A 24443-nucleotide genomic window follows, 5' to 3' on the forward strand; every position below is an offset into this window, starting at 1 on the left:
CAAATTAACTACAAACATTTTTCTTAGAGAAAATACAAACACTCAGCCTTTTTTATTATTAACAAATAAAATTACAAACATTCAGATATCACAATTCAAAACATAAAGTTATAGTAAGCAAACTGCAACTTATATAACATAAGGTCAGGTATCCACGGTAAAAAAAAACAATATAAACAAAACCATGAGGTAGACAGCGTAGTAATAATAAAAAGAAATATAATGGAAATAAATGTGACAGATTTGCAACCAGGTATATACAGTATATATATATATATATATATACATATGTATTACATCTGGAAGGAACCGGAACAAATCTACACACATCATCACAAAGACACTTAGTTTCTCTGTTTTTAAAGACTTTTTTGGGCATTTTCAGCCTTTATTGTAGGCAGGATAGATAAAGATATGAAAGGGGGGGGGCATAAAAGTGACTTTCTCTGCAGAAGAAGCGTGTGAATGCTAAGTGGTTTCTAAGATTATAAAGGGGTTCATATTTTAGGGACTGTTTACGCTGGCTGTGTAAGAAGGAAGTAAAGCAATGAGAGAGGTAAGAGACGGAAAAGCTTTTCCACATTCATATGGAGATAATAACGCTCCAAAATGATGTGAAACTGCATTTGTTTTTATTGAAAGACGTAACACTGTCTTGAGGGACGACCCCTGAACACCAGCTGATTCTAATACTTTGAGGATTGATATGTGATAAACAGGATCAGAGGATCATTTGTGACGCAAATTTCAAGTTTTATATCAGAAACTGCAGATTTAGTGAGAAATTATATAACACAATAATGACTGAGGCCTTTTACTTTAAACTGCAAATAGTCTCTTTACTTCTCTGTGACGTCTCTGAGTTTTTCCTTCATCATCTCACAGTCCCCAACCACCGTGCTGCACAGACCAGAGAACATGATGATCTTTCTTCTCTCTGCAGGAACTCGTCCTAGAGTCCTCTGAAGGTCCTCCATGTCTCTCAGAGTCTGTCCAGCCTGAAGATAAGCTGATCTTTGCTCCGTCTCACATGTCCTCTTGATTTCTTCCAGGTCCTTCTTCAGCGCTTCAACCATCTCCAGGAACTCTGTCCCCAGCTCTTCTACTTTCTCTACACTTATGTTCTCAGTTAGTGTAGTAGCTACTAATGCTAATGCTACTGCTACTGCTAATGATGCTACTACAAGGATCGTTGGTACTATTCCTAGTGATCCTACTCCTGCTACACCAGTTTGTCTTCCTACTCTTGCCAGAATCATGGGTGCTTCTGTCCATTTGTTTGTTGATGTTGCTGTAAGAGACCTGGTTGCTATCCTTGCTTCTCCATCTGCTGTTTTTACTGCTAGTGCTACTGCTACTGCTGTTGCTACCACTAACCCCGCCAGAATAAGGGCTCCTATGCCTGCTGCTAATCTCTTCTTCTTCTGCATCTTTCTGACTTCAGCAGTGATCTCTTCAAACTCTCCTGCAATCTGTCTCATCCTGTGTTCTCTGCTGTCAAACTCTCTGATGAAGGAAGCTGAATAATCTTTAGGTTTGTCCATTAACTCAGACAGATGTGGTGGGAGGTCTTTACTCCTTCTTCTTCGTGGTCTTTGATCCATCTTTAGGTCTACTGGTCCTCCTGACGTGTTGAGATCTCCTCTTCAGAGAGATGAAGAAGATGATTTTATGTCAGATTTTGGAGACAGGAAGAGACACACACCATCAGAATACACACACACACACACACACACACACACACACACACACACACACACACAGATACAGTTTGGACACACCTTCTCATTCAATTCAATTTCCTGAGCAGCCAGACCCGTGTGATGCTTTCGTCCAATCAACTGCTGGTTTTAGTATTTTGGGCGACAATACAGATTAGCGCCTCCTGCTGTTTTGGAGATATATTACGTCTCGCACACACGCAGAACGTACACTCAAGTCGCCAAAGCAACGACGTTCTGCGTGGACCGGCCGAGCCGAGCAGGGTCCACCTAATGGAAAAAGGCCATTTGACAAGCTTATATTTAGGGAGTGAGGAGACGCAGCATTAAGCCAGACCGGCGGGGGAGGGTGTATAGCTGCAGACACGGCCCCCCCTTCTCTTCTCTAATTTTCTGCAGCTCTTAGCTGTGCTGTTATAGTTTTAGACTGCTGGACTTCCTTTGACTGAGCTCCTCTCTCCTGTCATCTGTAGGCAAATGCTCGTCATAACCTAGCTCTGGGGAGCGGGTTCCCTGGAGTCCTTATGTTTTCTTGCCCCGCAGTTTTCCCTGGATTGGCAAGAACAGTTGTCGCTGTGGCCCTTTAAGATGCCCTGCTACACCCCGCTATGCCCTGCCCTGCCCTACTACGCCCTGCAGTACCCTCTATGCCCTGCAGTGCCCTGCTACACCCTACAGTACCCTACTATGCCCTGCAGTACACTGCTACGCCCTGCAGTACCCTGCTACACCCTGTAGTACCCTGCTACACCCTGCAGTGACCTTTATGCCCTGCTACACCCTGCAGTGACCTTTATGCCCTGCTATACCCTCTACGCCCTGCAGTGCCCTGCTCTGCCCTGCTACGCCCTGCAGTACCCTCTACGCCCTGCAGTACCCTCTATGCCCTGCACGCCCTGCTTTTTACATAGCTTTGTAAATTATTGAGTGGTCCAGACCTACTCTATCTGTAAGTGTCCTGAGATAACTTGTGTTATGATTTGGTACCTTCATTTAAATTGAACTTAACACCTGCTTGACAATCAAGCCTTTCCTGATTCTGATTCTGGAGCCCAGCAGGCGGCCTATGTGCAAAATCAGCTAGAACACGTTGGTTCAACACGGCAACTACAAACTGTTCTGTGTGCTCATGAAATTCAGAGGTAAGGAACACCAGAATCACCAGGAACAATGTTCTCCCAAGAACACAAGTCTGGGCTTGTCATTATTGGGAAATGCCCAAAAAGGAAAGTGTATGAAAATAGAAACAGCAGCTTATTCCTAGTTCCTATTAACCAGCGGTGATTCTCACACTGCAGAGCTGCACATAAATCATTATGTGATAAACTAGTTGCTGCCCTCTGGTTCCCGCTTCAGTCAGCCACCAGCAAAAACTAATAAACATAGATTCTCTTTCGTCCCCTCTGCTATAACTCTGCTTAACTCTGTAATGAACAGGTAACGTCTGCACATTAGGCACACCTGGATGTAAACTTTTAATGTGGTATTTATTTACCTGTTTGGTCTAATGCTGTATTTTTAATCAATGTTGTCATCTTGTTTTCATGTCCTGTATGTCAACTTCTTTGCTACTGCAGCTAAATTAATCGCCCCTCGGGGACAAATAAAGGTCTTGAACTTGAACATAAAGTACTGAGTCTAAGTGTCAGCTGATGAACAGACAGAAAACACAACAGGAAGAAACGCCCGGCAACTGCACCTGAATGAGGAATGAGCGGCTGCCAGCAGGCCTCTCTGGGTCTTAGTCTCTGTCTCAGCTGTAGTCCAACATTTAACTCTAGCCGTTTCTCAATTCCAAGTAAGCAAAGAACGGACTTGTGTTCTTGGGGAGACGGTACTTGCTAGCTGTACCTGGAAGACTGAACTCACAAGTTCAGAAGCAGACAAAACGCTGTTGACAGTTTTGAGACGAAGCGTTCTTCCTGTTATTGCGCAACACCCCCAGCAAAGAGGGCGCTTGCCACTTTATAGTTAGCTTTGATGTGTGTATTCATAATAAAGCATGGACGGTCACCCTTCACACCGCCTTGTTTTGTTGTTCAGTCTTCCAGGTTTTCATTTCAAGTGCTATTAAGTATAACGGGCCAATAACTATATAAATAGGCCTACCGACACAACGGCGGGGAAAAAATCCTTGTAACATTGTTCGGGATTCAATTTTAATTGAAAGCAGAAAAGAAACGTTAAAATAGGTAGCCTATTAAAATTATAGATGGACTGGGTAAAGTTAGTCACTGCCGTCTGTATACGTTACTGGGAGGCAGAAGAGGAGCCTGAGCATAGACCGTTAATATATTATATATATCATATTAACGGTCTATGAGCCTGAGAGGGAGTAGAGCCAGGATGAGGAGGACAGATATATATAACAGCGGTAACAATTGTTTAAAATATCTTACAATTGTGGACCTAGCTTTGCTGCAGTGGTCTGTCTAGACGTGGGGCCAGAGGGGCTGTGAGCTGACTGACAGACCGGCTCGCGAGAGTCATTCCCGGCTGGCGTAGCAAGCTCACCCGCCGGGGTTTGCGGAGCTTTCAAACTCCGAAGGCTTTTTTAATTCACCATCAATTTTCGTTGAACTGCCTATATTCAAAATCTACACAGATTCTCTACTTAAAACATCTTAAAAATGAATTTATTGATTTAATAATAGACGTAAATTGTGAAAATATGTGTACCGGAAACCATAAGCGCTTTACACCCGAATTGAATGCTGGGATACCGGCCCGGTCAAGTTCACACAAGTCACCATCCGATGTATCCTCGGTAAAATGGGCGTGTCGAGGTCACATCCGGGGATTTTAACTGTTCTTGGCGAAATGCTAACTTGTGTATTGGGTCAGTACTTTGGCCACCAAACATGACGTTTCACAAGGACACAAGGACACAAGTCCATAGAAGAACACATATTGAGAAACGCCCTCTGTCTCCTCTCTGTGTAGAATCAGCTCTCTCTTACCTTTCTGTCTGCAGGCAGGACGCTCAGTCTCTCAGCTTCCTGTTTCTCAGTTATCACATGATCAGAGGAGCCAATCACAGCAGAGCTGGGGTAACTCAACTAGAGTGTAAGAAGAGCTCAATGTCTCCAGATGTGAGGGTAATAAGGCAAACATCTCTAGGTGTGAGGGTATTAAGGCGAATGTCTTCAGGTGAGAGGTGTGGTGGAAGTTTCTGTTCAGCGAGTGAGGAATTTGTGTTGAAGAATTGACCTTGTTGAAACAAAATAAAGACAGGCTGCAAACTGGACTAAAAGTTTAGGTATTCGGTGGAAGGGTTTAATTATTTTCTGCAGAGAACAGCTTTCACAATGAACAGAGTTACAAAGTGGCAACGGTTCTGGTAAATACAATCAGTAATACACCTCCTTATATCCCCGCAAATATCTCTAGGTGTGAGGGTAGTAAGGTAAATGTCTCCAGATGTGAGGGTAATAAGGTAAATGTCTCCAGATGTGAGGGTAATAAGGCGAATGTCTCCAGATGTGAGGGTAATAAGGCGAATGTCTCCAGATGTGTGGGTTGTAAGGTGAATGTCTCCAGATGTGAGGGTAATAAGGCGAAGTTCTCCAGATGTGAGGGTAATAAGGTAAATGTCTCCAGATGTGAGAGTAATAAGGCGAATGTCTCCAGATGTGAGGGTAATAAGGTGAATGTCTCCAGATGTGAGGGTAATAAGGTGAATGTCTCCAGATGTGAGGGTAATAAGGTGAATGTCTCCAGATGTGAGGGTAATAAGGTGAATGTCTCCAGATGTGAGGGTAATAAGGCAAATGTCTCCAGATGTGAGGGTAATGAGGTGAATGTTTCCAGGTGTAAGGGTAATAAGGTGAATGTCTCCAGGTGTGAGGGTAATAAGGCAAATGTCTCCAGATGTGAGGGTAATAAGGTGAATGTCTCCAGGTGTGAGGGTAATAAGGCGAATGTCTCCAGGTTTGAGGGTAATAAGGCAAATGTCTCCAGATGTGAGGGTAATAAGGTGAATGTCTCCAGGTGTGAGGGTAATAAGGCGAATGTCTCCAGATGTGAGGGTAATGAGGTGAATGTTTCCAGGTGTGAGGGTAATAAGGTGAATGTCTCCAGATGTGAGGGTAATAAGGCGAATGTCTCCAGATGTCCAGATGATTCTCCAGTAACAGTGGGATAATAAAGAGGTAATATATAGGTAATAACTTGTAATTACCAAAGTAATAATGGGTAATACACAGTAAGATGATGTAATACTGGGGTAACAAGGTGATAAGAAGGTAACAGATGTAATAATATGTCATTACCAAGGTAATAATTCAAATTCAAAATAATTCAATGATAAGATATGTATATCTGGGTAGTGTATTGTAATAACATGATAAAAATGGGGTAATAAATGTCGATGTCTTCACTACTATCAGCGAAATAACAAATTAGACACTTCTTGGAATTTAAAATTGCATTTCCAGGTAATCTCTCCAGCTGTTATTGTAATATTACACCACTGATTCATGGTTATTACACAGAAAATCCCAAATGTATTTCCAGGTAAGAAGTCATGAGATTAAACATATAATTGGTAAAGTATTACCCTGAAAGAAAAGGGAAATATTGGACCATAAAGGGATGGATTTAGGCATTATAATATGGTAATTTTTGATTCCAAATGTCTAATTTGGAAGGTATTACGCTGATAGTAGCCTGTAATACTGTGAACACATCAACATATATTACCCCATTATTAACATGTTATTACAATATTAATGTAACCATATTACAACTACCCAGATATACATATGTCATCATCAAACCCATTCCTTACCTTGGTATATATTACGTTTTCATTATCCCACTGTTACCCCACTATTACATCTTATAACTGTGATGTATTACCCAGTTATTACTTTAGTAATTACACGTTATTACCTATGTATTACCTCTTCATTATCCCACTGTTACCCAATTTTACATCTTATAACTGTGGTGGAATGTAAAGTGCTACCCTGTTATCTTTCATTGTTTTTATTTACAACCACAGCTCATCATCCTCTGGCTAATGCTGTTAATGCTAACATTCCTCCTACAGCTCCTGCTGCTACTACTGATGCTCCTACGGCTGTTAAATCACCCCCCCCTCCCACCCCAGTGTATGGAGCTGCAAGGACCAGGAGTGCCTTGAGTGCTATTCCTACTATAGCTCCTACTCCTCCTGCTACTGCTCCTGCTACTGCTTGATCTGCTGCTCCTGCTCTTGCTACTACAGCTCTTCCTGCAGCTCCTGCTGCTACTACTGCTAACACTCCTATTGCCAAACTAGCCCCCCCAGTGAAGAAAGATGTAAGGAAAAGGAGTGCTATTACTACTGCTGCTCCTACTCCTCCTGCTACTGCTCCTACCACTCCAGCATTATATCGTGCTCTGGCGTCATCTCTTCTCTCCTGCAGCCTTCTGAACTCAGTCATGTTCATCAGGTGATAGAGATGAGGAAGGTCTCCGGTCCGGCTTCCTGTCAGAACCACGTCCGTCTTCAGGTCTCCTGGTCCTCCTGACGTGTTGAGATCTCCTCTTCAGAGAGATGGAGAAGCTGATTTTATATCAGACTGTGGAGCTAGGAAGAGACACACACCATCAGAATACACACACATACACACACACACAGATACATTTTGGACCCACCTTGTCATTCAATGCGATTCCTTTATCTTCATGACTATTTCCATTGTAGATTATCACTGAAGGCATCAAAACTATGAATGAACACATGTGGAATTATGGACTTAACAAAAAATTAGAAATACTTGAAAACATGTCTTATATTTTAGTTCCTTCAAAGTACCCCCCCCCCCCCCCCCCCCCCCTTTGCTTTTTTGATAGAGCTGCTAACCCTTGGTGTTCTCACAATGGGCTGCATGAGGTAATCCCTGAAATGGTCCCCCCCCCCCAGGTGGGCCTTGTCAGGGTTCATTAGTTTAGTTTCTTCCTTATTAGTGGAGTTGGGACCATCAGTTGTGTTGTGCAGAAGTCAGGTTGATACACAGCCGACAGCCCTATTGGACAACTGTTACAATTCATATTATGGCATGAACCAATCAGCTAAGTGAAGAGAAACGAGCGGCCATCATTACTTTAAGAAATGAAGGGCAGTCGGTCAAGAAAATGGTGAAAGGAGGGCATGTATGGTGTGGAGTGAGAGTTGTGTGTGTGTGTGTGTGTGTGTGTGTGTGTGTGTAATATGAAGCCTCAGATTGTCCAAGTTGTTAGTTCAGTTCGTTTGGCCTTGCATGAAGAGATAAGACAATGCACAGAAGTAGATAGCAGTCCGCTGCAGTCTGTTTACCCGCTCAGGTGAAGGAGGGGGGCATGGATCCCAATTTCAATCCATTTAGGTTGATTTGGCGAAATTTGACCAAATCAATGTCTGTCAATCAATTCCACTCATCCTCAGCGTCACACGTGCATCCAGTTCATGAAGTGCCCTCTACGATTCCCCAGACCGGTCTGAGATGTTTTGAGAGTTCAGTGGACTGGTCAGCCCTCAGATGTAAGACCTTCATCCTCTTAATCACTCCATGTAAGCACTCTTTAAGTTCCCCAGACAGCTGGTGGGTGAATTTTCTGGCGGCTGTCTTACCAATTTTCTGATAGGTCAGGGAGACCCCAACTCTGATGATCAGGAGCCCCACCAACAGCAGTACAATTATCCAAATAACGTCTTCCACAGTGAGAGCGTCCAGGCAGACTGCTTGTCAATCCTCCCAGGAATCACGAGCGTAGCCTGCAGGGAATGTTCCACTGGGGCAGATCAGCCCACCCGGTAAGGCATGCTTGGGTGAAAAAATCTTGTCAATAGCACTGAGTGACCAGTTAATCAAACAACAAAGTAGACAACTAGAATTGGAGCCAAGCTAAGATAAGAGGGGAGAGGAGGAAAAACACGACCGCTCTCACCAGAAGCAGGAAGAAGAAAAAAAAACTTTGTCCTTGGAGGACAAATGCAAAGTCATAACACATTCAGTTGTCTCCTACAAGATGACGACACAGAAAAAAGATAGAGAAAAATCAGAAGTCCTATACTCTGAGAGGCATTGGAGATCTTATTATGAATAATTAATATGAAAATTATTGGTTATATGTATGAAAAAAACCATCAATGATGACAAAAGGGTATGATTTAAAGTATGATTTACTTTACCATTTACTTTAAATGGTACTCTTTAATAAAATAAAACAAATAAAAATCCCATCTTCTTTTGAAACACAACTATGACTCATTCTGAATAGTTTTCATGTGTTGACGACTGGTTACATCTACCCACAACAGTAACACTATAATAACTACACACAATGCCTCATTTATTAATCATTAGTTACCTATTAGGTAATTTGTTTTCATCATTATGAATTTTTTGTTTATCATTACTATTTTTTGCTTCATACATAATTCATCATCAGTTCAGGATGCCTGAAATGCAAATGTAGCTCTGATTAGTTACATATTAATATTATATTATATAGAAGTCCTGTTAAAGCTTTCACACTCGGCCGGCGATGCGACAGTTGACGGTGACAGTGGAAATCTGTTGATCGCTTTATTACACACACTACTGGCGACACATTAAAAAAAACAAAAACAGATTTACTCACTGGTGGGTCAGGATCAGCCGGAACATTTTCTGGTCCACCAGACAGTCTGAGAGGTTGACAATTACTTCAGAGAACACACAGAGAATCTGAGTGTCTCTGTCACCATCAGGTAATACCTGTCGATGTCCAGGACCTTCCGAGCCCTCTTGTGGACACCGTAGCCCGTCAGCTGCTTCCCACACTCAGGGCAGTTTACCCTCACCTTCCACAGGTGGTAGGGCACCCACACCGTCAACCGATGGGTGCAAAAGCAATCTGGTGTCGGTGTCTGGTGGTATATGAGTGCAGGGACCGGGGGTTCATACCACAGCTTCAAATCTTGCTGCAGTTTGCCAGAGTGGAAAATGGTGTTAGAAATCCACCTCTGGTCTTGGATGGGGATGTTTTTCCGCATCTCTCCTGGCAACCAGAAAGAAGCTGCAGCACCAGCAGTAGCTGGGTGAACTCCTCTGGGTTCACCCTGTAAAGAAGACAACAACAAATTATTAATGCATGGCATGAATAAAGGCTACACTAAGCACAACTTACACAACAGCCTGGCCACTGAACAGACACTGCTGTATTTACACAGGCTTCTGCCATGTTGGTTTGAGGTCCTCACCAGTGGCGGCTCCAGAGATTTTCTGTTGCAGGTGCTATGGGGATGCTCAACACTTAAGAGAAGGTGCTTTGAATTTTGGGGCGTTTCATTATAGAGTTCGCCTCTGACCACCCTATGTATATAGCCTATGCATACGCGCGTACACACACGCATTAATTATACTCGTTCCGCAACTGTAAGCATATATATATATATATATATAAATATATATGTACACATCACAAGGGCTATGGATACAACATACATAAGCTTGCCAATGTAAACCTCTGTAAATAGTATATCACACAAATCTGTCATAGTCGAGCCTTGAATACAACGGAGCAGCAAACAGCAGCAACAAAAAGCAACAGAACCTGTGCACGCTTTGGCTTAAAATGCTCAGATCACAAAATCACACAGCCAGTTACCACCACTATTCTAATGATGAATCGGCAGTGTTCCTATTGTTGAAGCATCATAGATGTCACTATGAGGATCCAAGATTTGAGCTTCAACAACCAAATTAATTAAATTTGTAATAGCGAACAGAGGGGGAAATCAAGCTCTTACCAGACGTCTTCACAACAAAACAATACGTCTGATGCTGTGATTGAGTGCGAAGGCATCAATGATGTTGTCGCAGTCAAGTTAACTTCTTGTCCACAGCTGGATCATACTTCGCAATGACATGCAGCAACTCGCAAAAGTTTCCCAAGTTGTGGGACTGTGGCCTCGCTGTGCGATCCCCTGGCTGTGATCGAAGCACAGGCTCCGCCACAGCTTTCATGTACTTTCTGTTCTCCATAATCAACGCAGTATGTCCCTTACTATTTTAGATCCGCTTATCTCTTTTTTTCACTCACTCCATCCTTGCATTGCAAATTTGTGCCCCATACTTTCATGATGGCTCTTCAGAGATGCTGATGCTTTCCGCTAGTTGTTACATCCATTGCTGGTAAATGTTGTTTCTAATGCCAACACGCGAAACAAAATGCTGCATCTTTTACCACGCTGCATTCCAGCCATGAATACTGATCCATCCAACTTATGTTAAAACTTCTCTGCTGATTCCCAAATTTCCGTCCGGGGTGTGTTTGAAAGACTGGCCTTCTTGGGCCCTCTTGAGGATGGTTGCTAATATCACCGGCAGCACAAAGCGTAACGTTAGCATCCTCAACGGAAACCGCCGCCGGCAATTCTCCTTCGTGTTCATCCCCAGAATCAAAAACAAGCTGCCCTGCGTTAAGGTCAAAGGGTTACTGGGCGCTGCGCCCATTGGCCAAAGAAGATCACGTGTTTGCTATTTTAGACTAAAATATATATAATTTTATTTATCATTTAATTCCAATTTTAACAACATGAAAAAGACTATTCAAACCCGACATTAAAAAACAAATATAAAAAATTACAGACATTTTTTGGGGGTGCTGGGCGGGTGCTATGACTATTATAGGGGGAGCTACAGCACCACCTAGCTCCTCTCTGGCGCCGCCACTGGTCCTCACAGAGGATGAAGAGGGACTGGGAGTCCTCACAGAAGACTGGGCATGGCTTGGGGTCAGAAATGGAAGGTTGGATATAGGTCTATAGTTGGCTAAAACATCTGGATCAAGGTTTGGCTTTTTCAGAAGAGGTTTAATGACAGCTACTTTAAAGTGCTGTGGTACATAGCCTGTTAATAAAGACAGATTGGTTATGTCTAGTAGAGAAGTGTTGACTAAGGGTAAAACTTCTTTAAGTAGCCTAGTTGGGATGGGATCTAAGAGGCAGGTTGATGGATAGATGAAGAAATAATTGAATTAAATTGATAAAGATCAAGTGAAGCAAAGCAGTCTAAACATATATCTGGTTTTACAGCTGTTTCTAAGGTTCCTGAGTTTAGAGATAAGCCAGTTAAAGGCAGGTCTTGGTGAATTTTGCTTCTAATAGTTATAATTTTATCGTTGAAGAATCTCATAAAGTCGTTACTACTAAGAGCTATGGGAATACTTAGCTCAGTAGAGGTGTGACCTTCTGTCAGCCTGGCTACAGTGCTGAAAAGAAACCTGGGGTTGTTCCTATTTTCCTCTATCAATGACGAGTAGTACGCTGCTCTGGCATTACGGAGGGCCTTCCTATAAGTCTTAAGACTATCTTGCCAGTTTAAACGAGAATTTTCCAATTTGGTGGAACGCCAGATCTTCTCAAGTTTCCGTGATAGTTGCTTTAATTTGCGAGTTTCAGTATTATACCATGGAGCTAACCGTCTTTGCTAACGTCGCCCGCTCTTGCCCCCGGGATGCACTTAACTATGGCTGCCGGCTTCGCTAACTTCACGTTTCTCAGAATGGAGCTGCCGATAATCAGAGTTGGTTTCTCAGCGGGTGTGTTGCTGAGTGGGGAAAATCTGTTAGAAACGCTAACAGGCTGGTGGTGGTCCGCGGCCTTTGAAAGCTTACGACTAGCTCTTCCTCGTCCTCTCACAGTCACCCAGGAACTATGTCCTGGCTGCTCAGGAGTCCCCGGGGGGGGACGGCTACCAGAGGCTAACTCAGGCTCAAGTCGGCCCATTAACGGCTGATCTATCATGGTGCGGAAACGGACTTCCAACTCACTAAGCCTCGCCTCCATGTCCATAAATAAACTACACTTGTTACACACACCATTACCACTAAAGGATGCAGAGGAGTAACTAAACATCTCACACATCGAGCAGGAGACTGTAGGAGAGAGAGATGACATGGCTAAATGCTAAGCTGAAGTTGCTAACTGCTAAGCTAAAGTACGGTAGCGCTATCCGCCAAGCGTTCAAAACAACTGTTATTTAACGAAAGTCACTGAAAGACGTAAAACAAATGCTTATGCCTATGCCCCGTTGATGCGAGCTCTAAGCGAAGCAAATGTAGCACAACCCTTTTCTCAAGTTCCAGTCACTTCACCGGATAAGGCTAACTGTTAAGCTAAAGTCGCTAACCGCTAAGCTAAAGTCGCTAACTGCGAAGCTAAAGTCGCTAACTGCGAAGCTAAAGTACGGTAGCGTTAGCTACCAAGCTTTCGAAAACTGTTATTTATCGAAGGTCACTGTACATGTAAAGAACTGTGAGTGCTTAGGCAGAACTACTATAGGAATACGTGTTTAGCGGACAGTTAGCCGCTGTAATAGCAAAACTAACAAGTTGAACTAGTATTGCGTGAGCAGCAACGCTATCGACACACAAGTACAGGAAACGGAAATGAGTCAGGTACGCTTACCGTAACAGTCCGAGTAGCAACCCGTGTCAATGCACAGAGTAACAAAGTGGCAACAGTTCTGGTCCTGTCCCAAAAGTCAATAATTACCACCAGTCTTCATTGGTGCACGTATTGTTTGTAAACAGAGCAACTTTTAGTAATTTGTCTACTAGCTGGAAACATTATTACACACTTGTAAAGATGTTTGGAGGAAAAAAGTGGTTTATGGCGGAGGAGGCAGCTGCTATATTGGTCAAAAGACCAAATGAAGAAGTAATTCCCTCTTCTGAGAGTGAAGTTTCCGTGGACTCTGAAATGGAAAAGGATTTTCTGGATGAAAAGGACCCTGATCGTGAAGTGTAAGTTTATACATAACGTATTGATTACTTTATCAGAAAGTATTTATTACATACATTATAACATTATAATTATTTAAGTAGTTATAGTGTGAAAACTGATTTCTGTCGGAGTTTGTAAGCAAGGGGGAAGGGTGCTGTGTGTGTGCTTCTGTGTGCTTGTGGTCGAGCATGTACTGTAACAGTGTGGATCCTTGTGTGGACCACATTTCTGTGCTTAGTCTTGACATCTATTGTAATTAACATAAATTCAGCTGGGCCTTTATAGAAGATTACACTGTTTTCTTTCTTTTAACTCCCTTTCATACAGTAGATGAGATTTGGATACTTTCTCAGACTGTGAAGGTAACCACATGGTGGAGGCCCAGCCATTGTTTTACTGCACATATTCCACATAGAGTGTGTGGGGGTATAGCTCAGTGGTAGAGCATTTGACTGCAGATCAAGAGGTCCCCAGTTCAAATCTGGGTGCCCCCTGCAACGATGTAATCATCTTTATAATAGTACTTGGTGATTCTGGATAAAAGCTTGCATGTAACTAATGTTGCTTCTTTCCAGAAGCCCTTGTGCTTTCTCCCCTCTCAGACTTCCTTGGATTGTGGTGTTGTGCTTTTACGATATAAATCACAGACGAAAAGAAACACACCTGTTGTCTTTCTGCTGGACAATACAATGTTCACTGCAAATCTCTGAAATCACCATAGACCCACAATTTCCATTCACATACTTCTGCTATTGTTCAACCACCTGTCAATGTATTTTCAGCATCAGTTGTGTTTTTTGTCTCAAAGCAGCTGCCCTGTATGAGGTTTGAACTCACAACCTTCAGATTATGAGATTGACGCACTGCCTACTGCGCCAACGAGGCTATGAAAGCAGTTGGAATGGTTGGGAAAATTTCAGAAATACTAACAATTTGGTCTTTAATCTCAATAAAAACAATGTTTTTGGAAACCTATGTACTCACACAAAGGCTAAGACTGACCCTAGATACTTTGTCATGACCCCATGAAACAACCAGGACAAAAGAGAAGTGCGTATGGCTATGGTCGCTCCCTTCGATAGCTCAGTTGGTAGAGCGGAGGACTGTAGAGGTATAGAACTGAAATCCTTAGGTCGCTGGTTCAAATCCGGCTCGAAGGAGCACCTTTTTTCCTACCTTCAAGGATCAATAAAGTGTTTTTGATTCTGATGTACAGATGGATGGTTGACCTAAAAGCACAATACTTCTTCCCGAGACATAACAAGAAACAAAAAAAAAATAGGTGTGGGAGACAGAGTTAAGCCCTGACAGATTAACAGCAGTTGTATTGTCCTTAGGCTTGAGTTTGCCAGTTGGCGGCACAAATGAAAGACATGATGATGAGCTGCAGAGGAGAATGATTAGAGGTAAGAACGTTAGTGACAGAATCTTTCAAGAGCTACTTGGAGACACTAACTGAATTTATTTCGTACTATAGATGTGTCTCTCAATGATATCTCCATGAAGAGGGCCTTCGCACTTCTCCAGTCAATGGAGTCCAAGTTGATCCAAGCTGCTAAAAAAGGTGAGCAGGTTCTGTGAAACCATATTGGGAAAATGCTGCAATTGTGTTTACAGCTGAGGTTCTTTGTGGCACAATGTAGTAAATTAAGGTTAAGTTGTCTGGCTTTTGGATTGGGGATTCCAACCCATATTTAATTTAAGCTATTTGGACCATACAATGTGGGTATACAGCTGGCTTCTCAAATTATTCAGACAATTATATAGTCAGTCAGCCAATTTAAGCTTAGGTAGCTCTGTAGAGATCGTGGAATTTCCCAAACCAAGTAAATGCAGCACATGAACACAACTGCTGTGCTAGCTTAACCTCAATTCCGATTCTGTAATGATGTAAACAAACTCCACTGGCCTGATTACCAATGTTTTGGAGGTATTAAGTCTTAAAAGGAAGTCTTAATACTTTACTTTTTAATCAAAAACAAAGAAGCCTTAATGGTAAATTATTTACAGTATTAATGTCAAGGGTAGTGGGACTTAACGATTTCTACATATTTTTCAGCACAACTGGAAACCAATGAAGTGGAAGCTGAGGCAGCTGTTCAAAAACTTGCAGATGTTCCAATGCCCCTGAACGGACCCAATCAGCTCCAAACCTGCCTGACGCTGGGCGACCAGGCTGCCAATCAGACGCTGGGCGACCAGGCTGCCAATCAGACGCTGGGCGACCAGGCTGCCAATCAGACGCTGGGCGACCAGGCTGCCAATCAGACGCTGGGCGACCAGGCTGCCAATCAGACGCTGACTTAAGTTTCTTTATCAGAAATAAGTTTCTATTAACCAAAAATAACATGAGTGGTTCTCAATCTTTGCTAGTAAAATTACTGATTTTATTGAATTTTAGGGTTTTAAATACATAGTGTTTGGTTTTCCTAGGTCAATTTTGATCTGGTTGTCCAATGGAGCACTATTGTGTTTTACAGCAGATGAGCACATGTAAAGACCCATTAAAACACCTGCACACATACACGGCCCCCACAAACACAATCGTACAACCAGCAGCTGCAAACTACCTCATGTAATGGTAACGTTGTGCTTTCCAACACATGGAAATGCATAGTAGCAGAGACTTACAGAAGATCACATTGTGCTCTCCTGCATAAACATGCGTGTGCACACACCTGGGGACATGGTTATGTATTGTACTTTTCAGCAGACGGATACATCAGTCCCAAAATGTTTTGGTCTTTTTTTTTTTTTTTGCGAGTATTGCAGTCAAGAGATTTTTGCAGGAGCTTTTGTAAAGTTTTTTTTTTGTTTTGCAAAAAAACTTGCAATGTCTTTTTTTAAATGTTTAAAAATAACTTGAAAATAAAATTACTCTAGGCTAAGTTTTTGTACTAACCTGAAAAAGGCTCAGGATGCTGCAAATGTTGGTATATGAAAATGGCTGGAGGATACAACCTGTGGCGTCTGTGGCTCAGTGGTGGAGTGGTTGCCTGCCAATCGGAAGGTTGGTGGTTCACTCCCCGCCCCTGCAGTCATTGTCAAAGTGTCCTTGGGCAAGACACTGAACCCCGAGTTGCCCCCGGTGCTGCGCATCGGAGTGTGAATGTGTGTGAATGTTTATCTGATGAGCAGGTGGCACCTTGTACAGCAGCCCCGGTCACAGTGTATAAATGTGTGTGAATGGTGAATGTTTCCTGTAGATGTAAAAGAAATTAACGCATTTCTTCAGTCAAAAGGCAAAACGGTCCCAGAGCTGATTGACCCAGCATGGAAATGGCACCTCGTATTTTTAACAGAAATGCTGAACGGCCTTAACTTGCAGCTACAAGGGAAGGGGAAACTCATTTGCGACATAAGTCTAAATCAATCTCAGAAAAAAGTTTTAAAAAACTGAAAATATTCAGGGGATGTAGCTCAGTGGTAGAACTCATGCTTTACATGTATGAGGACCTGGCATCTCCATATTATGGTAGAGTCTTTAAAAGAGCTGCAACAGATATTACCTCCTGTGGTAATCTGACTGGTAGAAAGCACAACATGCACTTTAAACATACATGTTTCTATTTACAGTATTTATTAACTGTAGTGTTTTATGCTCTGACTGGTAGGGTTATAGAACGTAGTGGTAGACTAAGACCTCCTGTCACACAAACTAAGCAGTATGCTTTCTCTTTTATACCTCAGACTATCAGACAGCAGAACAAGCACTGTAGTGTAGTAATTGTATTACGCTTCAGTTTTTATGGGTGTTACGGCAGGTATGAGCACACAAGATTCCATTTTTATGGTTGAAATAAACTTAATGCTTTAAGTTTACTCTTCACCAGGTGGAGACATTAAATGTCAACAGACTTGATGCTGATACAAAGTATAGGAATTAGCGGATGGTTTCAATCCATCAACCTCTGGGTTATGGGCCCAGCACGCTTCCGCTGTGCCACTCTGCTTTCTAAGGCTGGGGACTGGAAAATCTGTAATTAAAAATTTTGAGGGATGGACCAAGGTTCCAACAGTTTACGGGTTGTAAAGTTAAACATTTGGTAGACCTTGCAACTATCTTTTATGTGAACTCAACCATTGATTATTCACAAGACTTGTAATTGGCTGGCGTTTTAAAAAAAAGGGCATTGTGAGTACAGATATAAACATCAGAAAGGAGTCTACCAAGTTGCCTCTTATCATTTTAGTTTGGACACCGCGATGGTTTGGACTGGGTCGACTAGGGTTTTCTGCTGCTCTCGAGCAGACGGCTGTACTCACTCTGGTTTCTCTTCATAACACACAAAAGTCTTTCACCTTTTACTAAAGACTTCCTTGGAGGGGATCCGATGAGTTGAAAATATTTTTGGTGGTCTTTGCTGTTTGGCCGAGCCTTTTGTACTTGCTTTTGCTTACCTTTGCTTTTCCTAGAATAGAAAAAAGAAACCTGGTAAGTGGGTAAGCCACGCTAATGAGAGTCCACATCAACTCATATTTATAGTCCTAGTCAAGAATAAACCTCATCATGGGTTACATAGCACACTTAAAGCAGTACATATATTTTAGTTTTTTGTTTTGGGGTTTTCAACTGAACCTTCGTTCAACACCATTCCATCTGACATCAAGTTGGAATAATTCATCATTAGAAGCATTTGATTTGGATTCCATACTAAAAATGTCAAGCTGAGAAAATGAGAAAAAAAAAACATAACAGATACAAGAAAAATAAGATTTATTAAAAGATTTATTTAAAAACAAAGTTCTCCTAAATTCACCAAAAGTTAGCATTTGCATATTTAAACATGACATTTCAGAAAAGTGGTAATCCAAAAATCTGTAAAATTTCTCTGTGTTAATGTAAGTAATTAACTGGGGAAGTTTGCTGTTGATATGTGTTAGTTCATTAGTTGGACCCTTGTCTCCTATAATGACCAGATGTTAATGTTATGTTATGTATAATCCAGATGTTCGAAGGCTGTTTTCTCTAAATGGGTTTTTCTCAGACTGAGCCAAAAATCTCCACTTCAGCAGCACTTCCATGCACCCAACTTTCCAGTTTCACTCCAATCTATATTCTGAAGGTTTTTACAGAGGTGGGGGGGGGGGGGTTCACGTACCATTCAGAAACTGATTTATGGAACATTTTATATCTAAAAACCCGTCAACAGGTGTTTTTATGGTTGTTGCCACCATATTGTGAAAATCCTGTCTGGAAAAACCTTTGACTCTAAAATGTCAACAAAATAAAAGAAGAATTTAGAACATTTTACAATGTTCAGATTTCTCCTCTGGAAATGTCTGTCTCTGTCTCTATGTGTCTTTGTGTGTCTCTGTCTCTGTTTGTCTCTTTGTGTGTCTCTGTCTCTGCGTGTCTCTGCATGTCTCTGCATGTCTCTGTGTCTACTGTCTGTCTCTGTCTCTGTGTGTCTCTGCAGGTCAACCCCTCCCAGCACAGCTGTGAACCTGCAGACACACCTGTCAGATCTCAACACTATAACAGATCTCAACTGAGCTCATTGAGAGCTTGTTGTTAAAAGCCTAAACAATAAGAAAAACCAACACAATACGTGGAAACACATGAAAAACATAAAAAATAGAATGACAACAATCAGCTGTCAGCAACAAACATGGAGACTAAAGACAAAGAGTTAAAACTCAGAATTTAACCCTTAAATGACTTTTGTCTATTTCACTTTACACAACTCAGCAGAGGATTCATAATCATAAAGCCTTAGTCCAGCATAAAGCGGCTGAGAGAACGTGGTCTGGACTCTGTGGAGGAGAGTCATGCTTTCAGAGACGCTGTAGAAGGACAGAATACCTGCACTGTGATCCAGGTACACTCCTACTCTGGAGGACACAGGACCTGAGACGCGAGTTTGGACTTTGTTGTAACAAAATGTAGAACCGTTGTTTTTACAATATAACACCCAAGATTTGTCATTTCGTCCAAATCTACATTTACCCGACCCCCCCGCTCTCCTGATATTTTTGTATGCGACTGCTACATAAACTCCTCCTCTCCTCTCCACCTCCCAGTAACAACGTCCAGTCAGACTCTCTCTACTCAGGACCTGCCACCAGTCAGTGAATCTGTCTGGGTGACTAGAATAAGACTGTTTTTGACTCATGAATGTTGCTTTCCTGTTCCCCTTAGATAATAACAGCCATGTGTAAGCTGTGTTTGGATCCAGTGTGATTTCATGCGAATATTTTAGGAAGTCAGCTCTGGTCTTGGGCTCTGGTTGTGGCAGGAAAACGTCCACTTCAGTCCCTGTCAGTGAGACGGTTGAACTCTTCTCTTTTAGGACGTCCTGTAGTTTATCTCTGAGCTCTGACACGGCCGCTGTCACGTCCTCAAAGCCGCTCAGAGGACGGATCTGGATGCTGGATGCTGATTGGCTGAGTGGTGCCAGTGAGGGGTAGTTGTGTAGAAACTGGTTGTAATCGTCTGTGTGTGAGAGCTTCTTCAGCTCAGCGTCTTTCCTCTTCAGCTCAGTGATCTCCTGCTCCAGCTTCTCCTGAAGCTCTCGGACTCGACTCACTTCCCTTTCCTGCTGGGATCTGACCTGCTGCTTCACATCAGAGCTTCTTTTCTCCAGGAGACGGATCAGCTCAGTGAAGATCTTCTGGCTGTCCTCCACTGCTTCATCAGCAGAGAGATTGATGGCCTCCGCCTGCTGTTGAAGCAGCTTCACATCTTTCTCTCTGTCCTGGATTCTCTGCTGGATGTTGAGTCGACTCCCCTCGAGCTCTCTCTGCCTCTCAGCTCTCTCTGCTGCAGCTGAGACTGTGTCGTGGCCTTTATGTTCCTCCACAGAGCAGAGATAACAGATAAGCTGATGATCAGTACGGCAGAATATCTTCATCACCTCATCATGACGAGAGCAGACGTTCTCCTGGAGCTTCTTGGACGGCTCCACCAGCTTGTGTTTCACAAAAGCAGGGGATTCAAAATGAAGCTGAAGATGTTTCTCACAGTAAGAAGCCAAACATTGCAGACAGGACTTGATGGCTTTGAGTTTCCTCCCGGTGCAGACATCACAGGCCACATCTTCAGCTCCAGCATAGCAGTGATCAGCAGGAGCAGCTTGGAGTCCAGTCTTCTTCAGCTCCTCCACTAAATCTGCTAACATGGTGTTTTTCAGCAGGACAGGCCTCGGTGTGAACGTCTTCCTGCACTGAGGACAGCTGTACCTGTACTCACCATCCTCTCCATCCCAGTGGCTTTTAATACAGTTCATGCAGTAGCTGTGTCCACAGGGAGTGGTCACCGGATCCTTCAGTAGATCCAGACAGATGGAACAAGAGAAGGTTTCCCGGTCCAGCTGAACCCCTCTCTGCGCCATCTCACCTCTCAGTGATGACTGACTCTGACTGTGACGTACAGTATCCGTGACTGTGTTATCAAGGGATCCAGGTCCAAGGTTCAGCTTTTCTGTCATTAAACAATACAGGGAGGGGTTTTCAAACATTGACTCATGGCAGGATGAGTACTGGCACCTTGACGTTGGACTTTCTTTCTTCATTTTAAATGACACTTCAGTTAAAACGTCCTCTACATCAGAAAACACGACATTTCTAGTTGTAAAATCCTTCTCTTCTCCTCAGGTTTTGTTGATGTCTCCGTACGTCTCTGACTCAATCTTAAATGTTCCTTTTACTGGTTTAAAATCAACTGAAAGTTATCAAACTAAAATGTCATAAACCCTTAAATTGCTGTATAATAATCTCACAATCCTAGAATGTGTGTACAAGGTGTCAGAGATAAGTTCTCTGAACACAGGTGCATAACAAGATACCATTTTATGCCCTTTGTTATTTCCTTTTAAAACCCAACACTAACACTTCACCTTTCTACAACACATTATCTTATCCAGCAACGCACAAGATAAAGTGGAACCTTTGACCATCACCCTGTAGAAACTCTCAGGATTTTCAAATATGTCTTTACACAAAGAATCAGGTAAACATCAATAGCACAAAAACCTTAAGTGTAATTCTCACAAAAATATAAATAAAAAACACAGGAGACAATACAAACAATAAAACAACAGATTCAAGAACAAATTACCACTGCATTCAACACAAATTACAAGTGAGACCATTTAAAAAAAGGAAGTTAAATCCTCACGGCTAATTCATGCCATTAGAGCTTACTCAGGCGCGATCCACACCAATCCTGCCTTCATTAATGGAATATTTACCGAATTATTAGCTGAATTGTATACCTCTGACTGCCCTTCCATTGCAGACGGCCCGATTAAAGATATTAGTTTCCACCAAATAGACTTTGAAACCGTGAACGACTTGGGTGGCCTTATGACCACTGCTGATGTTCAAGGAGCCATTAACTCATTACAGAGCAGTAAATCCCCGGGGGAGGATGTAGAGTAATATAAAACAATATCCGCTCTCCTCCCTCCAGTTCTAAGAGATGTGTACAACAAGGCTTTTTGTCAGCGTCGCCTTCCAGACACCCTATCCAAGGCCACAATGTCCCTAATTCTGAAAGATCTCCCGCTTTGTGGCAGCATTAGACCAGTCCCACTCCTCAATGGTGACATTAAAATTCTCTCAAAGGTTGTTGCAATGGGGGAGGAAGATTATCTCGTTAGATCAGACAGGGTTCATGGCTGACCGACAGTCTTCACATACAACTAGATGCCTACTTAACATCATCCATTCGTTAAGTAATGATACACCAGAAATCGTGGTATCCCTTAAAGCCAAAAAGGCCTTTGACAGGGTCGAGTGGGGATACCTATGCGAGGCAATGGCCTGGTTTCATTCCCTATGGCCTCGGTCCAAACTTACAACACGTTGTCACCTCTTTTCTCCTTTTGTAAAGGCCCCAGACAGGGCTGTCCTCTGTCCCTGTTTGCCATCGCCATCGAACCTCTGGCCGTTTGGCTTCTCTTGGAAGGAAGGTTTTGAGGGCATCATGCGATCTGGCACAATAGTCTCACAGATATATAAGAGATATCTTATAAGAGGCCCTCCTACTGGTGTGGGGGTGTAACGGTTCGGTTTGTAAACTTGAATTAAAGAAGTGAATTTTCTTAGTTGTGAAAATCGTTCTATTGATAGATTCTTGTTTTAACCCTTGTATTGTCTTCACGTCAACCATAAAAAAACAAAAATCCCTTTTTCCGGCATTTTTGTTGTAGGTGCTTTTTTGATGTTTTTTTTCCAAAGTTATTTGATATTTCTAAGGTTTACATTTTCAGCGCTTATTTCGACGGCCCATTTTTTGTGATAAAAAACTAAAAACGGGTCAAATTTGATCCGTGGACAACATGAGGGTTAAGTATTTTCATTAATACAGTTAAAAAACCAAAAGTCAAGCACAAAATTATTGTTTTAAGCTAAATTAATATCAGCCTTAAAATAAATAGATCTTGCTATGGTGTTTATCTTATCTATGCAATCATTTATGAGTGAATTTAAATCAAGTGACAGCAAACCTTTATGTTACTTCAAAAACTCAGAACAACCAAAAACAACCAAAAATAACCAAAAGGGAACGTTGTGTGAAGTTACGGCGCAACTGCAGGGGAACGTTACAGTTGTCCTAACGTTTAGGGAACGCTATAACGTTCTAAACATTTTTGGTTTGGTTCGAACTAACCTTTAGAGAACCAAAAACTAACGTTCCCTAAACGTTCTGTGTTAGTGGGGTAGACATGGTGGTGGTGAAAACCAGAATCCTGACTGCTAGACCAGACCGCACCATACTACGAACGTGTTTTTGTATGTTTTTGATTGATCAACGTGACTTGCTGGTTTACGTTGTGTTGCAGCTTAAGTTCAACTCATCCCCAAGTTGGCCCGCCCATGCTCAAATGAAAGTTTTATTAATGCAAGAGATTAAAATTGGATGTTTCACAGTTGATTGTTTTCAAATGCTAAATCCAATACCGGGAGTTGAACCCGGGATGAAAACTAGGAATTTTAACCACTAAACGATGTGGGACATTATGTATATAAATAACAAGGATTTTATGAATCAATTCATAGTCTGGCTGGAAACAGGCCTTCTCTTGTATGAGAATCAACATCCAGCTGGCAAAGAATAAAAACTGTCCTTCTCTACTTCATCTGAATGTTGCCAATGAAGGTTCTCCCAGCAAACAACCTGCTCTAACTCCATGTTATCTGCCATTCGTCCAGGGGTTTCCTTACTATTAGAAGTCTTTAGGAGAAGAACCCAAGATCTTTAGGGCATCACTTAAGCCAAATGAATTTAAAATCAAACTAACTGAAAGCTTTCTCAGATGTACTGATTGTAGTCACCAGAGGACTCCTTAAGAATGTGTGTAAAGGTTATTTAGGCAGAATCCAGACTGCTAGACCCTATGGGACTGACACGTTGAATAATAACAGTGATTTTATGAATACATCCATAGATATGCCAGGAACAGGCCCCATAAATACATACATCACTTGTTGATAAAACACAGCAAGATATCCAGTCTGGCAGTAAGGATTCACGTTTTCACCGCAACCATGTCTAGTTATAGTTTTATAAAGTCTTATTGTGGAGAAGTATATTATCTCTCTTTATTTGCATTATATGAGCTAGTTTTTGAGTCATGCATATCCGGTCACAGGGTACATACGTAACTACAGCTCTGATTTAATACAGGACCAATGACAGATTTTACAGATCTTGCTGCCAACCTTCACCAGCTAGATACCAATTCCCATACCGGGAGTTGAACCCGGGACACCTGGGTGAAAACCAGGAATCCTAACCGCTAGACCATATGGGACCGAAAACATAGTAATAATAGTAATTACATGAATCAATTCATAGTCTGGTTGGAAACAGGCCTTCTCTTAAACGTGAATGAAGAAGCTGCTTAAGTAAGTTTTATTTAGTCAGTATCTATAGTCAATAGTAAAAGAAAATACATATATGAAAAGGCGGTTCATCTTTCCACTGTTCCTCCAATCACCACTCTGGTCTGGCTGGAAACTAAAGGATCTAAACT

General features: G+C 42.2%; 1 protein-coding gene, 1 long non-coding RNA gene and 4 other non-coding genes across 6 annotated transcripts; 4 read left to right on the plus strand and 2 right to left on the minus strand.

Annotated features, from left to right (window-relative positions):
* Positions 1 to 1257: 1257 nt before the first annotated feature.
* LOC116675034 (uncharacterized) lies at positions 1258 to 17798 on the plus strand. Its single transcript, XR_004328276.1, has 3 exons — positions 1258 to 1610; positions 7220 to 7290; positions 17788 to 17798. It is a non-coding gene; the product is annotated as an uncharacterized LOC116675034 (long non-coding RNA).
* On the plus strand, positions 13884 to 13955 carry trnac-gca (transfer RNA cysteine (anticodon GCA)). Its single transcript has one exon. It is a non-coding gene; the product is annotated as a tRNA-Cys (tRNA).
* trnay-gua (transfer RNA tyrosine (anticodon GUA)) lies at positions 14534 to 14621 on the plus strand. The gene is given in 2 exon segments: positions 14534 to 14570; positions 14586 to 14621. It is a non-coding gene; the product is annotated as a tRNA-Tyr (tRNA).
* LOC116675042 (U5 spliceosomal RNA) lies at positions 17724 to 17839 on the plus strand. Its single transcript, XR_004328281.1, has one exon. It is a non-coding gene; the product is annotated as a U5 spliceosomal RNA (small nuclear RNA).
* Positions 17840 to 19068: 1229 nt separating this feature from the next.
* Positions 19069 to 20804, minus strand: LOC116675033 (tripartite motif-containing protein 16-like). The gene has a single exon (XM_032507148.1). It carries the CDS (start codon positions 20793 to 20795, stop codon positions 19131 to 19133), a length of 1665 nt encoding a protein of 554 aa, XP_032363039.1. The 5' UTR covers positions 20796 to 20804; the 3' UTR covers positions 19069 to 19130.
* A 3345-nt stretch (positions 20805 to 24149) lies between these two features.
* Positions 24150 to 24221, minus strand: trnae-uuc (transfer RNA glutamic acid (anticodon UUC)). Its single transcript has one exon. It is a non-coding gene; the product is annotated as a tRNA-Glu (tRNA).
* Between the last annotated feature and the right edge of the window lie 222 nt (positions 24222 to 24443).

Source organism: Etheostoma spectabile, unplaced genomic scaffold (assembly GCF_008692095.1).
Source record: "Etheostoma spectabile isolate EspeVRDwgs_2016 unplaced genomic scaffold, UIUC_Espe_1.0 scaffold00001427, whole genome shotgun sequence".
Classification (NCBI taxonomy): Eukaryota; Metazoa; Chordata; class Actinopteri; order Perciformes; family Percidae; genus Etheostoma; species Etheostoma spectabile.

What these genes read in the sequence shown, in the direction of transcription:
- LOC116675033 (XM_032507148.1), bottom strand. Translation starts at nt 20,795, where the DNA reads ATGGCGCAGAGAGGGGTTCAGCTGGACCGGGAAACCTTCTCTTGTTCC.